We start from the raw sequence: 13,228 nt of genomic DNA, 5'->3' as shown, positions 1-13,228 counted from the left end.
ACATAGTATTGGGGACATTCTAAAATGTGCATTTTGTGTCACACAACACAATGCCACAAATGTCTCAAGTTTTGAGGGAGCGTGCAATTGGAATGCCAGATGCAGGAATGTCCACCAGAGAATTGAATGTTCATTTCTCTACCATAAGCCACCTCCACATCTGGCTTCTTCACCTGCGGGATCGTCTGGGGAGAGGGAGTGGGGTGCTGGGGAGTATTTCTGTCTGTAATAAAATGACTTTTTTTGTTGGGGGGGGGGGGACTCATTATGATGGGCTGAGCCTAGCTCCCCAGTGGGTGGGCCTATGCACACCCATGGCTGCGCCCCTGCCCAGTCATGTGAAATCCATTGATTAGGGCCTAATCAATTTATTTAAATTGACCAATTTCCTTCTATGAACTGTAACTCGTAAAATCTGATTGTTACATTTATATTTTTGTTCAGTATACACAAGCTACATTGATAATTTAGACTTGCACACAAAGAAAAGTACATGCAATTTCACTGAATATACAAATACAAAACAGGAATTACAATGAATCAGTCAAAGGAAAGATAAAAGATGTGAAAGCAGCTCAGCCTTTATTTCAATTTGGGCAGACTTATCCGTTCTTTAAATGGAATGTTGATATGTCAGTCGACTAATATTGTCTTGCTTATGTAGTCCCCTCTTAAAACATATTACAGCTAGCGAATTGTGAATGAATGAGTTGAACAGGACCTTCAAACAAAGGGCAATGAGAGTATATTTTAATGTCACAAGCCAACCTCAACATGACAATCACAATTTACCAGAGAAATAATTAAGACAAAGTGGGTATCTTCTCTGAATAGCGTCACAATACCTTTCTTCTCTACTGAATTGGAGCCTCTTCCTCTCAGCGCCATGCCACCAAATAGAACCCCCTTCCCCAATGTTAAATCATTTAAAACATTTTTTTTTAAATTGATTGTATGGACTTAAACAGAAAACTACAATACCATCAAACTGTAGAATGATGAAGTCAACTTTCACTTAAAAAAAAAACTAATAGAAAAAAAGACAATCAAGTAATGACGAGGGAGTTTGTGTGCAAGTTTATCCTTGGATAGGGAAAATAATAAAAAGTATACATTCCTACTCATGCAAGATAGACATTGATTAAATAATCCGCACAATAAATGTTCATAATTAGTACAATGTATTATTTAAAAGTAACTGTTTCATTCGGTAATGCCAATAAAATCAATTTTTATTTTAGGAAGGACATTCTTTAGGTAACTTCGCTGAAAAACAGTTCTTCACACCAACATGGGACAGAAGACACTCGTGGAATGGCTGACCCATAGTCCAACAGGAGACCAACATCATCCACGCTTGCAAGACAGGAATGAGGGTTAGTCGGGATACAAACTATGGGATCAGTTTAAAGTTGCTACTACGTCGTGCTGGACCAGGCAGTGAGACATGTTGAGAGTAACTACAGAGCAAACTTGTAACCTCTGAGCAAGTCATGAAAAGGAATAAACCATTTAAAATTATGAACATTAATGTTCATCATATTGTCAATGCACAGGATGTGGGCAAGGCAGTTCTGAGAGAATAACACTGGAGTAAGATCAGTTTATGACTGTATAATTAGTGACGCGTATGATGTATTGTAGTGTAAAGGGGGCAAGAGGTTTGGATGATTTGACAGACAAACGTCTTATTGACGGACTGAATGTTTTGCTTTCTCAAGACAGGAGGGAGTAGCAAACAAGAAGCCACCTTGACTAATACTGATTGAAAATAAAATACGCAACCAAGTGCCATTGATCTCTCAGAATAAAATATGCCTGTATGACAACTACAATAGCCTTCCATTCCCATAGGTGATCCAAAACGAAGTAGATCAACACATGAGACCTACAACAGCCTGCTATTATAGCAAAGCTATGTGAGAGGCTCTAGCTGCAATATGTGATAGCTAGCCTTCACTTAAATGTGTCACAAGTGAATAAAGAGAAACAGAGGCAGAGCAATGAGAAGTTCTATATTATTCGGTCACTCATTACAGATACTGTGGTAGACATGCCTGAGGCAAGATAGATAAGAGGTCTAGAACAGCACAGCAGATGAGCAGTTAAATATCTGTCAACCATTACAGCATAATCAAAGCGATAAATCAGACAATTGTAAAAAGATACCATTCTACCCATGTCTAGAATAGGAGACAGAGCAAGACAGATACAGAAACATTATTTTTGAGTATGGCTACGCTTTGAGATGATTCCAACACACTCTTAGTATAACTTTCCAGCTCAGGCATTTTAAATTCTTACAGGGATTGATATGTTACAGCGACACGGGTCAAACTGAAGCTTAGCACAGTTGGAGCAGGGACACGGGGGGGGTTGGAGGTGGGTCTCAGGAGTTCAGTCTCCTTCAGGCAGGAGGTCAGATCAGGATGAAGGAGTTTAAATGATATTTCCATCTAGGGCCAGTCAGAGTGGGTCACGCAGGACTATAGAGTAGTGGTAACACACTGATGCTTAATGCAAGGGGGGCGCAGACAGACGGCAGAAATCAACAAAAACAGCAACAACCCGAAACAGTAAAAACACAATTCAACCAACAAAAAAAGTCCAGTTGTCAGATTACATTACATGACCGTCACAGACTGTAATGCCGATGAGCGAGAGAGAATGGGCACGAGTTCAGTCAGAGGTGTGGAAGTCGGGAGCAGGTGAAACAAGTTTTTTTGACAGTGGAAAAGAGATTTGAAACAAGGAAGAGGAAATAAAAGTGCACAGAGGGAGTGAGCATAGAGCAAGTTACTGATGTGGAAAGAACAATTCTGAGTGCAGGGGGGAGTGGGGACGTGAGAGAAGAAAGGAGAGTTGTGAATCTGAAGATGAATAAATAGGGTGAAACGGAGTGTTTTAGCGAGCGAGGGGGTTTAACAGGGGGTAGGGGCACCAAGTGGCTGTCAGACACAATCAGCACTGAGAAAAGGTGAGTTTGATCTCATCCAGCACATTCCCAAGCAGCCCCGGCTCGTCACATTTAGCGTCGATGGACACGGTCTGATCAGCCTGAAATGGACAGGGACAAAGATATAGGGCAAAGGTTACAATAACAACTCACAACCTTCTATCTCATTTGAGTTGTCTGAACATGTGGATCCAACATGTGGCTCTTTGGACACCTGACTGAGGAGTAGAGCTACTCACAGTTTTGACCAGCAGACACATATGGTGACCCTGGATTGACCTGCTGTACATGGAGGCACAGGAATCGATCCTCTCCACAACTGGTAAGGTGACAAGAACACAACCGTAAGCTTGTTATATCATTCAGTCCATTATTGACATGGATTATTGACACTTTTATTCAACTAGGCAAGTCAGTTAAGAACCCATTTTCATTTACACAGACGGCCTACCCTTGTTCAGGGGCAGAACGACAGATTTTTGTACCTCGTCAGCTCGGGGATTCAATCCAGCAATCTTTCGGTTACTAAACCAACGCTCTAACCACTAGGCCACCTGCCACCCCGACACTAATCTATGAACGGATGCAATCTCAACATCTAAGGTCTTTTATCATCATCATCATCATCTGCATCTTAAAGTGGACATGCATATTCAGAGGTTTGTTTTTGCAAGAGGACAAGGCGAGCTAGAATAAACACCCCCAAAAATGGTTGGGTCCCTTCACCGAATACCTCACCCTTTCCCCTGTATCCCAGTCCCCATCCCCCTCCCTCCCGTTTGCCTTCCACCAGTTTCCTCCAGTCCTAGTGTACCCACCAGAGAAGTGGTGGTGGAAGCAGATTCTGGCCAGTAGATGGTGGAAGGGCTGATTAACTCCCTCCAGCTTCAGAGAGCACCCCTTCAGGTCCCCTGACTCCAACAGCTTAGAATACGCATCACTGCAAACAGCAGCAATCACATTCACTACACATCACATAGCAGTTTAATCATGAGTTCAGATCAGGGCACAACACACAAAGCCAATAGCTCCAAATCTACAGTTAGGTAACGTTCATCATTACTGAACAGCAGAATGAGGCTCTTTGAGGGCAGCTAGTTGCACTGACCTGTAGCAGGGAGTGGTGATCAGGTAGGAGGTGCAGGTAAAGTGCAGTTTAAAGTCCAGTTTCTCGTGAGTGGAGGAATCATCAGTCTGAGAGAACAGAACAGCAGAAGATCAATAATATGCTTTTACGGATGAGAAATAAGTCGGTCAAACCTTGAGCAGTGAAGGAGACTGTATCCAGAGTCAATGTCGCAGACAGACTCACAGACAGAGTGCTAGCAGGGGCGATGTGAGGGACTTTGTGGTGGGATAGACTAACTCACCTTGACTATGAAGGTGAGGGTTCCCTTCAGTTTCTGGGGCATCACGATGTTCTGCACTGAGAAGACGAAGCGTGCCTCATTTGATATCCCTGAGGAACAAGAGAGGAGATCAAACATTAGTCTGGCCGCAAAACAGGAATTTTAATATTTGGAAGTAAATATAGTTCAATAATAGTCTCCATCCCCGCTCTCTCCTCACCGGGGGGCAGTTGGAAGGGCACGATGAGGCCGTCGTGTGGGCCAGCTCCATCAGGCCGCTGCAGCTTGGAGTTGAGAGAGTCCAGCACGTTGAACTCCATGGACTTGATAAAGCTGTCGCACTTATTCTCAAAGATGACAGAGACCACTACCTGGCTACCGTCCTGCAGATTCCCCTGAATGTCACACACCTGGAGGTGGGGAGAGAGGGAGAGAAGGATGAGGGGAGAGATAAAGCGGAGGTCCATCCACTCCGTAGCCAGCAGTGTTCACACAAGGAGCCCGGCAGATTGACTTGCATGCAAAACCACAGCAAACCAGCCAATCGATTCAACCATTCCAATCCCAACATGAATCCCATGTGATTTTTCATAAGCAATCTGGAAGCATTGATAGTAAAGAACCATAACGTCACACACTCAAGAGGATGCCCCTGGCTTATGGTGTTCTGAATAACAGGGTCACGGTTTCCCATTTTTGCATGTCTCTGCATAAGAGCTTGGTTATCACAGGGTGATTAAGCCAGGGGGCACAGTCTAAGTCACAACCACACAGCACATCTAGAAGATTCTCCTGTAAAACCCATAGCCTGCAGTTCACAGAACCTCAGCCAATACCTTATCAGCATCCTGCTTCATCTTGAGAGAAAGAGAGATCCACATATATTATTTATATATTATGTTAAAATGACCCTTCTCAGTTCCCATATCATCAGCCATCCACATAGAATATACAATAGTATTTATCTTTAGTTCAGCCAAGCTTCTCTCTCAATCACACTCACCATCTTGATGTAGGAGTTCTCAGCCAGCAGGGCATAATTGGACATGGGCTGTAACAAGAGAGGCGTCTGATCAGTTCTCAACAGTCACTTAATATGCAAACAAGGAAACCAAACTGCCGTGTGGATTATGTATATGCTATTAGACAGGCAGTGTATACACAACGCACACTTGACTGTGCCAATCAAAGGGTGAGGGGGTGTCAACAGACCAAAACCAAAAAATGAAAATTAGAGTTTATCTATGAATTAAACGTCCAGCGGACAGGGATTTGACATAACGGACAAGGATTAATTGACAGAGTGAATGGTGATTGGTTACTGACCGGCAGAGGCTCCTCCTCCTCCACAGTGCCGTTCTGCACAGACTCGTCTCCGGCCCCATCGCTATGATTATGGTGGTGCTTCTTTTTCTTCTTCTCCTTCTCCTTTTTCTGCTTCTTCTTCTTGTGCATGGAGGATTTCTGAGATGGAAACAAGCAGGGGTTTAAGTGACGGGCAGTCGATTCAGAAAGCGGGAGTGAAAATGTCCAATGGGGAAGTGCTCAGACAAGATCGGTCAAAATACAGTATCCTGTTGTGGAAGTCTACTGTAGAATGGTCCTTCTGTAGCGCAGTTGGTAGAGCATGGCGCTTGTAACGCCAGGGTAGTGGGTTCGATCCCCGGGACCACCCATACGTAGAATGTATGCACACATGACTGTAAGTCGCTTTGGATAAAAGAGTCTGCTAAATGGCATATATTATTATATTATATTATTATATATTATTATTATTATATATATATAGAATCCTTAGTAACAGCTAAGATATCTGTCTCGTGATTATGTCATCATCAGTGGAGTGACTCACAGTCTCCTCCGGCTCAGTGTCTTTGGCCTCTTCAGGCTCAGAGTCTGGTGCCACGGCAGCCATACCAGATGCCGTCCTAGGGGTGGAGGCAGGGGCAGCTGCTGCCTGTCAACACACACACCAATAAAGTCAGTTGGATACATTTTGGAGGATTACGGACATACAGCACGCATTGTCATTTATTGATCATATACAAGTACAGGTAGTTGTAGCTTGGGTTAGTTGTAGTAATTTGTTTGTTGTTAAGAAGTTCTTTAATGCTGACATTGTGCCAATAGACCCATTGTCAATATCTGTGTTTTAGTGGAACGATCATAGACAAAACACACAAAAACAGAACAGGTTCAAACAGGATGTGCGAAGTCACATTTGGGTGACTGATAGACTTACAGCCCATTTCCTGAGGGCAGACGGTTGGAATGATGTAAACAAAGTGCTTTCATTATACATTTTTCTCAACATGCAGAGCCCCAAAACAGATGTACAGACCAATGATCAGATTCTGATTGAAACAGTCATATACAGCAGGGGCAGAACAGAGTACAGAGAGTGTGGGGTCACAGAGACCTTAAAGTAACTTTATGACCTAGTCTAAGCTCAAGCTGAATACTGTACAGTCCTCTTCAATCTCCCGCCTGGTCTGACAGCTGCTCTGGGCTAGACGTAGTCTGAACACACAGGGTATGTAGACAAACACTCAGTCAGTCGTCAAAAACACTGTCTATAATGTAGTCATACACACAAAGAGCTGTGCTACTGTTGCAGTGGTTAGACTTGATCAACAGGAACTGTCAGCAAGATTCCAGACACTCTGAGGCCCCTGAACTTGACAACTGTGAACCCACCACTGACGAGAAACAGACACACTGAGCAAAACAAAAAACAACCAACACTAAGAAACACAATTGCAAACAGAAAACCACAGCCCAAGAACAAGTAGGGTTATGTGCCCTGTGAGAGAGAGGAAGTAATGTAAGCGTGAAAGAAGAGAAGCGTGAATGGAAGAAGGAAAGAAAGAAGCACGGACGAGAGGTGCTGTTAGAACACAAATGACAACAAGGAATGACTAAGAGAGAGAAGAACTCAACCTGAGGGTTAGAGGGCACTGGAGCATTTGAGAGCCAGAAATCCAGATCCGAAGCCTAGAACAGGGAGGAAGGGAGGGGCCAGAGAGGTTAAACATTTTAGTGCTACCTCCTCATGAAAATGGATACAGAGATTACACTGTTCTTTTCATGAATAAATCAAGTATTTCAAAAGAGAGACTAGGAGCACTGAAATCTAATAACTCATACTGATACTTGATTTAATCTTTGTTGCTGATAGGAAGGGAGGGGGCTTGAAAGCAGCAATGACAATGTTTGATGAATGAAAATGATCAAAGAAAATTGTTCATATCTGTCAAGCAAACTCTTAATTCAAATCTAATTCTTAGTTTAGCTACAAATTATTTAGTGTCAGAGTTACAATAGATGTAGATGAATTACAGGAGTGATAAAATACCCAACACAGAATGTAATTGTGCATTGATTAACTCCTCATTGATTGATTTAATTCTTACTAATAACCCCCATAAATATTTGTCTAGTGGAATATGACCTCAGTGATCATTGTCCTATAGTATGCATTAGAGATACCAGACAGCAAAATACTCACTCTAAAGTTATCCTCAATGGTTTTTACATGACATGTTCTACTGTGATTAAGCCCCTACCTCCTGTATTCTTAGAGTTCACTCTAGAAAATGTATCCTCCATATTCATTCCTCTGGCTGATAAACACGCCCCTTTTAAACAATTCAGAGTCAAAGAGAAAAGGGTTAGACCTTCAGCGCTCATTCAGATGAGAACTCCTGCCTGGGCAAAAGCAAGGAAAACTGACTGTAGTGGACTGGCAATCTTTCAGACAACTGAGAAACAGATGTACTATCCTGCTTAAGAAAGATAAATCAAGTTACTTTTTAAGCTCCATCTCTGACTGCTGGGGATCTTTCTAAATTTTGGAAAACAGTAAATGCACTGAAGCGTACAAATTCATCTTCTTCCCTGCCTTAGCAAGTCCTGTCTGACTCTGGTATCCTAACGAAGAAGAATGGGATAAGTGATGCTTTTATCGTCTCGGCAGGCTTTTTATTTGAGAGAAACTGTGGTTTAATTGACCCTGGTCTGTCAATCAACTGCTCTTCCCTCTGCCCGCCTCTAGCTGACTCAACAGTTAACGGTCAACTTCAAGTGAATCTTTGTTTTCATTTAAACAATTTACTACCTGTGATGTACTTGATGCCTTGCTTAAGATTGATGTAACAAAAATATATATAAGAATCCACTGGGGCTGATATGCATTTTTGCTGCAGCTCTCTGCCCCCCAGATTGTGGAATCATTAACCCATATGTTAACCCAATGACTACATCTGGCACTATCCCCAATATTTGGAAGGCGGCCCATGTACTCCCCCTTCAAAAGGTGGAGACCCTTAAACTAATGTTTTTATTTTTTTAAATATTTTTTTTAAATCACCCTATTTATAAAAACTCTTTCCGAGCTAAAATATTAGAATACTTTATTCATTCTCAGCTAAGATCTTTATCTTTGAACTGTATCCTAAATTTACACCAGTCAGTGCTATGAGCTGGTCTAAAACCCATCTTTGCTGCATCCCTAGCTATAAATTGTGTTGTTAACTGTATGGACAAAAGACAACATTGTGCTGCCCTCTTCATTGATCTGTCAAAGGCCTTCGATACTGTTGATCACTCACTGCTAATTCAGAGGATTTCCTCAAATTGGCCTACACCAGGCTGAATGTAAATGGTTTCCAAATTACTTGGACAGAAAACTCTATGTGCATCTACTGAGGGTGTTAAATCAGATTTTCTGAGCATAACGAAAGGTGACCTGCAGGGGTCAATTCTTGGTCCTGAACTTTTTATTGTTTACATTGACAAATTAACCTGGACTTGTATGCTGTTGATACTGTTGTGTATGCTATTGCCCCCACAGTTGACCAGGGTCTATCTGACCTACAGGCCATCATTGTATTACAGAAAAACCTTGACCTGAAATTACACTGCTCAAAAAAATAAAGGGAACACTTAAAACACAATGTAACTCCAAGTCAATCACACTTCTATGAAGTCAAACTGTCCACTTAGGAAGCAACACTAATTGACAATAAATTTCACATGCTGTTGTGCAAATGGAATAGACAACAGGTGGAAATTATAGGCAATTAGCAAGACATCCCCCAGGTGGTAACCACAGACCACTTCTCAGTTCCTATGCTTCCTGGCTGATGTTTTGGTCACTTTTGAATGCTGGCGGTGCTTTCACTCTAGTGGTAGCATGAGACGGAGTCTACAACCCACACATGTGGCTCAGGTAGTGCAGCTCATCCAGGATGGCACATCAATGCGAGCTGTGGCAAGAAGGTTTGCTGTGTCTGTCAGCGTAGTGTCCAGGGCATGGAGGCGCTACCAGGAGACAGGCCAGTACATCAGGAGACGTGGAGGAGGCTGTTGGAGGGCACCAACCCAGCAGCAGGACCGCTACCTCCGCCTTTGTGCAAGGAGGAGCAGGAGGAGCACTACCAGAGCCCATGCAAAATTACCTCCAGCAGGCCACAAATGTCCATGTGTCTACTCAAACGGTCAGAAACAGACTCCATGAGGGTGGTATGAGGGCCCGATGTCCACCGGTGGGGGTTGTGCTTACAGCCCAACACCGTGCAGGACGTTTGGCATTTGCCAGAGAACACCAAGATTGGCAAATTTGCTACTGGCGCCCTGTGCTCTTCACAGATGAAAGCAGGTTCACACTGAGCACGTCACAGACGTGACAGTCTGGAGACGCCGTGGAGAACGTTCTGCTGCCTGCAACATCCTCCAGCATGACCGGTTTGGCGGTGGGTCAGTCATGGTGTGGGGTGGCATTTCTTTGGGGGGGCCGCACAGCCCTCCATGTGCTCGCCAGAGGTAGCCTGACTGCCATTAGGTACCGAGATGAGATCCTCAGACCCCTTGTGAGACCATATGCTGGTGCGGTTGGCCCTGGGTTCCTCCTAATGCAAGACTATGCTAGACCTCATTTGGCTGGAATGTGTCAGCAGTTCCTGCAAGAGGAAGGCATTGATGCTATGGACTGGCCCGCCCATTCCCCAGACCTGAATCCAATTGAGCACATCTGGGACATAATGTCTCGCTCCATCCACCAACGCCACGTTGCACCACAGACTGTCCAGGAGTTGGCGGATGCTTTAGTCCAGGTCTGGGAGGAGATCCCTCAGGAGACCATCCGCCACCTCATCAGGAGCATGCCCAGGCGTTGTAGGGAGGTCATACAGGCACATGGAGGCCACACACACTACTGAGCCGCATTTCGACTTGTTTTAAGGACATTACATCAAAGTTGGATCAGCCTGTAGTGTGGTTTTCCGCTTTAATTTTGAGTGTCACTCCAAATCCAGAACTCCGTGGGTTGATACATTTGATTTCCATTGATAATTTGTGTGTGATTGTGTTGTCAGCACATTCAACTATGTAAAGAAAAAAGTATTTAATAAGAATATTTCATTCATTCAGATCAAGGATGTGTTATTTTAGTGTTCCCTTTATTTTTTTGAGCAGTGTATAATTAAATGCAGGTTAAATTAAGTAAACAGTGCCTTCAAAAAGTATTCACACCCTTAGACTTTTTCCACATTGAGTTGCAGCCTGAATATAAAAATTGATTAAACATCAAATTTGTCACTGGCTACACACAATATCCCATAATGTCAAAGTGGAATTATGTTTTTCAAAATAAACAAATCTATTTTTTTTAAATGGCGTAGGGTTTGGGGGTGCGGAGTGGAGGGAAAGGTTTTGAGGGGCAGCTCTAGGGGAACCGGGGGTGGGAGGGGGTCTTGGATGGTTGGTGGCCTGGTGGTTGGGAGTTTGGGCCGGTGGCCGATAGGTCGCTGGTTCAGGTTCCCGATTTGACTTGGTGGTAGATCTATAGACATGCCCTTGGTCGCAGCACTTGACCCTGGTTGCTCCTGTGGGTCGATCTGGGGTCTGCTAGATGACTGAACGTAATGTAAAAGTTGAGCGGTTTCACCGCAGGTAGATTGTTTGTAAAACATGATTTTTTAATGACTACCTCATTTCTGTACCCCACACATACAGATCATTGTAAGGTCCCTCATTCGAGCAGTAAATTTCAAACACAGATTCAACCACAAAGACCAAGGAGGTTTTCTAATGCCTCGCAAAGAAGGGTAACTATTGGTTAAAAAAAAGAAGCTGGCATTGAATATCTCTTTGACTAGGGTGAAATTATTAATTACACTTTGGATGGTTTATCAATACACCCAGTCACTACAAAGATAAAAGGTGTCCTTCCTAACTCAGTTGTGGGAGAATGAAACCTATCAGGAATCTAAAGCAATTAAAGTTTAATGGCTGTGATAAGGAAAAAAAACTGAGGATGGAACATTGTAATTACTCTACAACACTAACTGAATTGACAAGAGTGAAAAGGAGGAAGCCTGTACAGAATAACAATATTCCAAAACAACCATCCTGTTTGCAACAAGGTACTAAAGTAATACTGCACAAATTTGGCAAAGCAATTACATGTTTGTCCTGAATTCAAAGTGTTATGTTTGGGGGCAAATTCAATACATTACCGAGTACCACTCTCCATATTTTCAAGCATAACGGTGGCTGCATCCTGTTATGGGTATGCTTGTTAAGCACTGGTGGGGTTTTCAGGCTATAAAATAAATGGAATGGAGCTAAGCACAGCCAAAATCCTAGAGGAAAACCTGATTCAATCTGCTTTCCACCAGACACTGGGAGATTAATTCACCCTTCAGCAGGATAATGACCTAAAACAAGGCCAAATCTACACTGCAGTTGCTTATCAAGAAGACAGCGAATAGGTTCCTGAGGGGCCGAGTTACAGTTTACTTAAATCTACGGAAAGACCTAAAAATGGTTGTTTTAGCAGCGATCAACAACCAATTTGACAGAGCTTTAGGAATTTAGAAAATAATAAAAATGGGCAAATGTTGCACAGTCCAGGTGTGCAAAGCATAGAGACTTGAAGCCAAAAAGGTGTTTCTACAAATTATTGACTCAGGTGTGAACTTACATTACCTTACCATTTTCTACATTGTAGAATAATAGTGAAGACATCAAAACTATGAACACATATGGAATCATGTAGTAACCAAAAAAGTGTTAACAAATGTATTTTACATTTGAGATTCTTCAAATAGCCACCCTTTGCCTTTGACAGCTTTGCACACTCTTGGCATTCACTCAAACAGCTTCACCTGGAATGCTTTTCCAACAGTCTTGAAGGAGTTCCCACATATGCTGAGAACTTGTTGGCTGCTATTCCTTCACTCTATGGTCCAACTCATCCCAAATCATCTCAATTTGGTTTTGGTTGGGAGATTGTCGAGACCAGGTCATCTGATGCAGCACTCCATCACTCTCCTTCTTGGTCAAATAGCCCTTACACAGCCTGGGGGTGTGTTGGGTCATTGTCCTGTTGGAAAACAAATGATAGTCCCACTAACACCAAACCAGATGGGATGGCATATTGCGTTGCAGAATGCTGTGGTAGCCATGCTGGTTAAGTGTGCCTTGAATTCTAAATTAAACACTGACAGTGTCACAAGCAAAGCACCCCCACACCACCACACCTCCTCCATGCTTCAAGGTGGGAACCACCCAAGCAGAGCTCATCCGTTCACCTATTCTGCGTCTCACAAAGACACGGCAGTTGGAACCAATTATCTACAAATCTGGACAGATTTCCACAGGTCTAATGTCCATTGCTCGTGTTTTTGGCCCAAGCAAGTATCTTCTACTTGTTGGTGTCCTTTTGTAGTGGTTTCTGTGCAGCAATTCGACCATGAAAGCCTGATTCACGCAGTCTCCTCTGAACAGTTGATGTTGAGATGTGTCTGTTACTAGAACTCTGAAGAATTTACTTGGACTGCAATTTCTGAGGCTGGTAACTAATGAACTTGTATTCTGCAGCAGAGGTAACTCTGGGTCTTCATTTTATGTGGCAGTCCTC

General features: G+C 43.1%; 1 protein-coding gene across 6 annotated transcripts in view; it reads right to left on the bottom strand.

Annotated features, from left to right (window-relative positions):
- Positions 1 to 728: 728 nt before the first annotated feature.
- LOC123997049 (AP-3 complex subunit delta-1-like) overlaps positions 729 to 13,228 on the bottom strand; it is a 32,292-nt gene continuing 19,792 nt past the window's right edge. For 3 of the 6 annotated variants that reach the window (XM_046301012.1, XM_046301015.1, XM_046301014.1), the window contains 11 exons: positions 7,246 to 7,299; positions 6,158 to 6,262; positions 5,632 to 5,769; positions 5,309 to 5,356; positions 5,142 to 5,162; positions 4,526 to 4,715; positions 4,327 to 4,415; positions 4,065 to 4,150; positions 3,775 to 3,896; positions 3,196 to 3,275; positions 729 to 3,057 (listed from right to left, as the gene is read on the bottom strand). In XM_046301012.1, the coding sequence (XP_046156968.1) occupies positions 2,962 to 3,057; positions 3,196 to 3,275; positions 3,775 to 3,896; positions 4,065 to 4,150; positions 4,327 to 4,415; positions 4,526 to 4,715; positions 5,142 to 5,162; positions 5,309 to 5,356; positions 5,632 to 5,769; positions 6,158 to 6,262; positions 7,246 to 7,299 (1,029 nt within the window). In that variant the 3' untranslated portion in view covers positions 729 to 2,961. The remainder of the gene's footprint in view (positions 3,058 to 3,195; positions 3,276 to 3,774; positions 3,897 to 4,064; positions 4,151 to 4,326; positions 4,416 to 4,525; positions 4,716 to 5,141; positions 5,163 to 5,308; positions 5,357 to 5,631; positions 5,770 to 6,157; positions 6,263 to 7,245; positions 7,300 to 13,228) is intronic. The other 3 variants (XM_046301016.1, XM_046301018.1, XM_046301017.1) reach the window with 2 other exon arrangements.

The sequence above is a fragment of the Oncorhynchus gorbuscha genome, linkage group LG15 (assembly GCF_021184085.1).
Source record: "Oncorhynchus gorbuscha isolate QuinsamMale2020 ecotype Even-year linkage group LG15, OgorEven_v1.0, whole genome shotgun sequence".
Taxonomy (NCBI): domain Eukaryota; kingdom Metazoa; phylum Chordata; class Actinopteri; order Salmoniformes; family Salmonidae; genus Oncorhynchus; species Oncorhynchus gorbuscha.
This window is presented reverse-complemented; position numbering and strand designations above follow the sequence as displayed.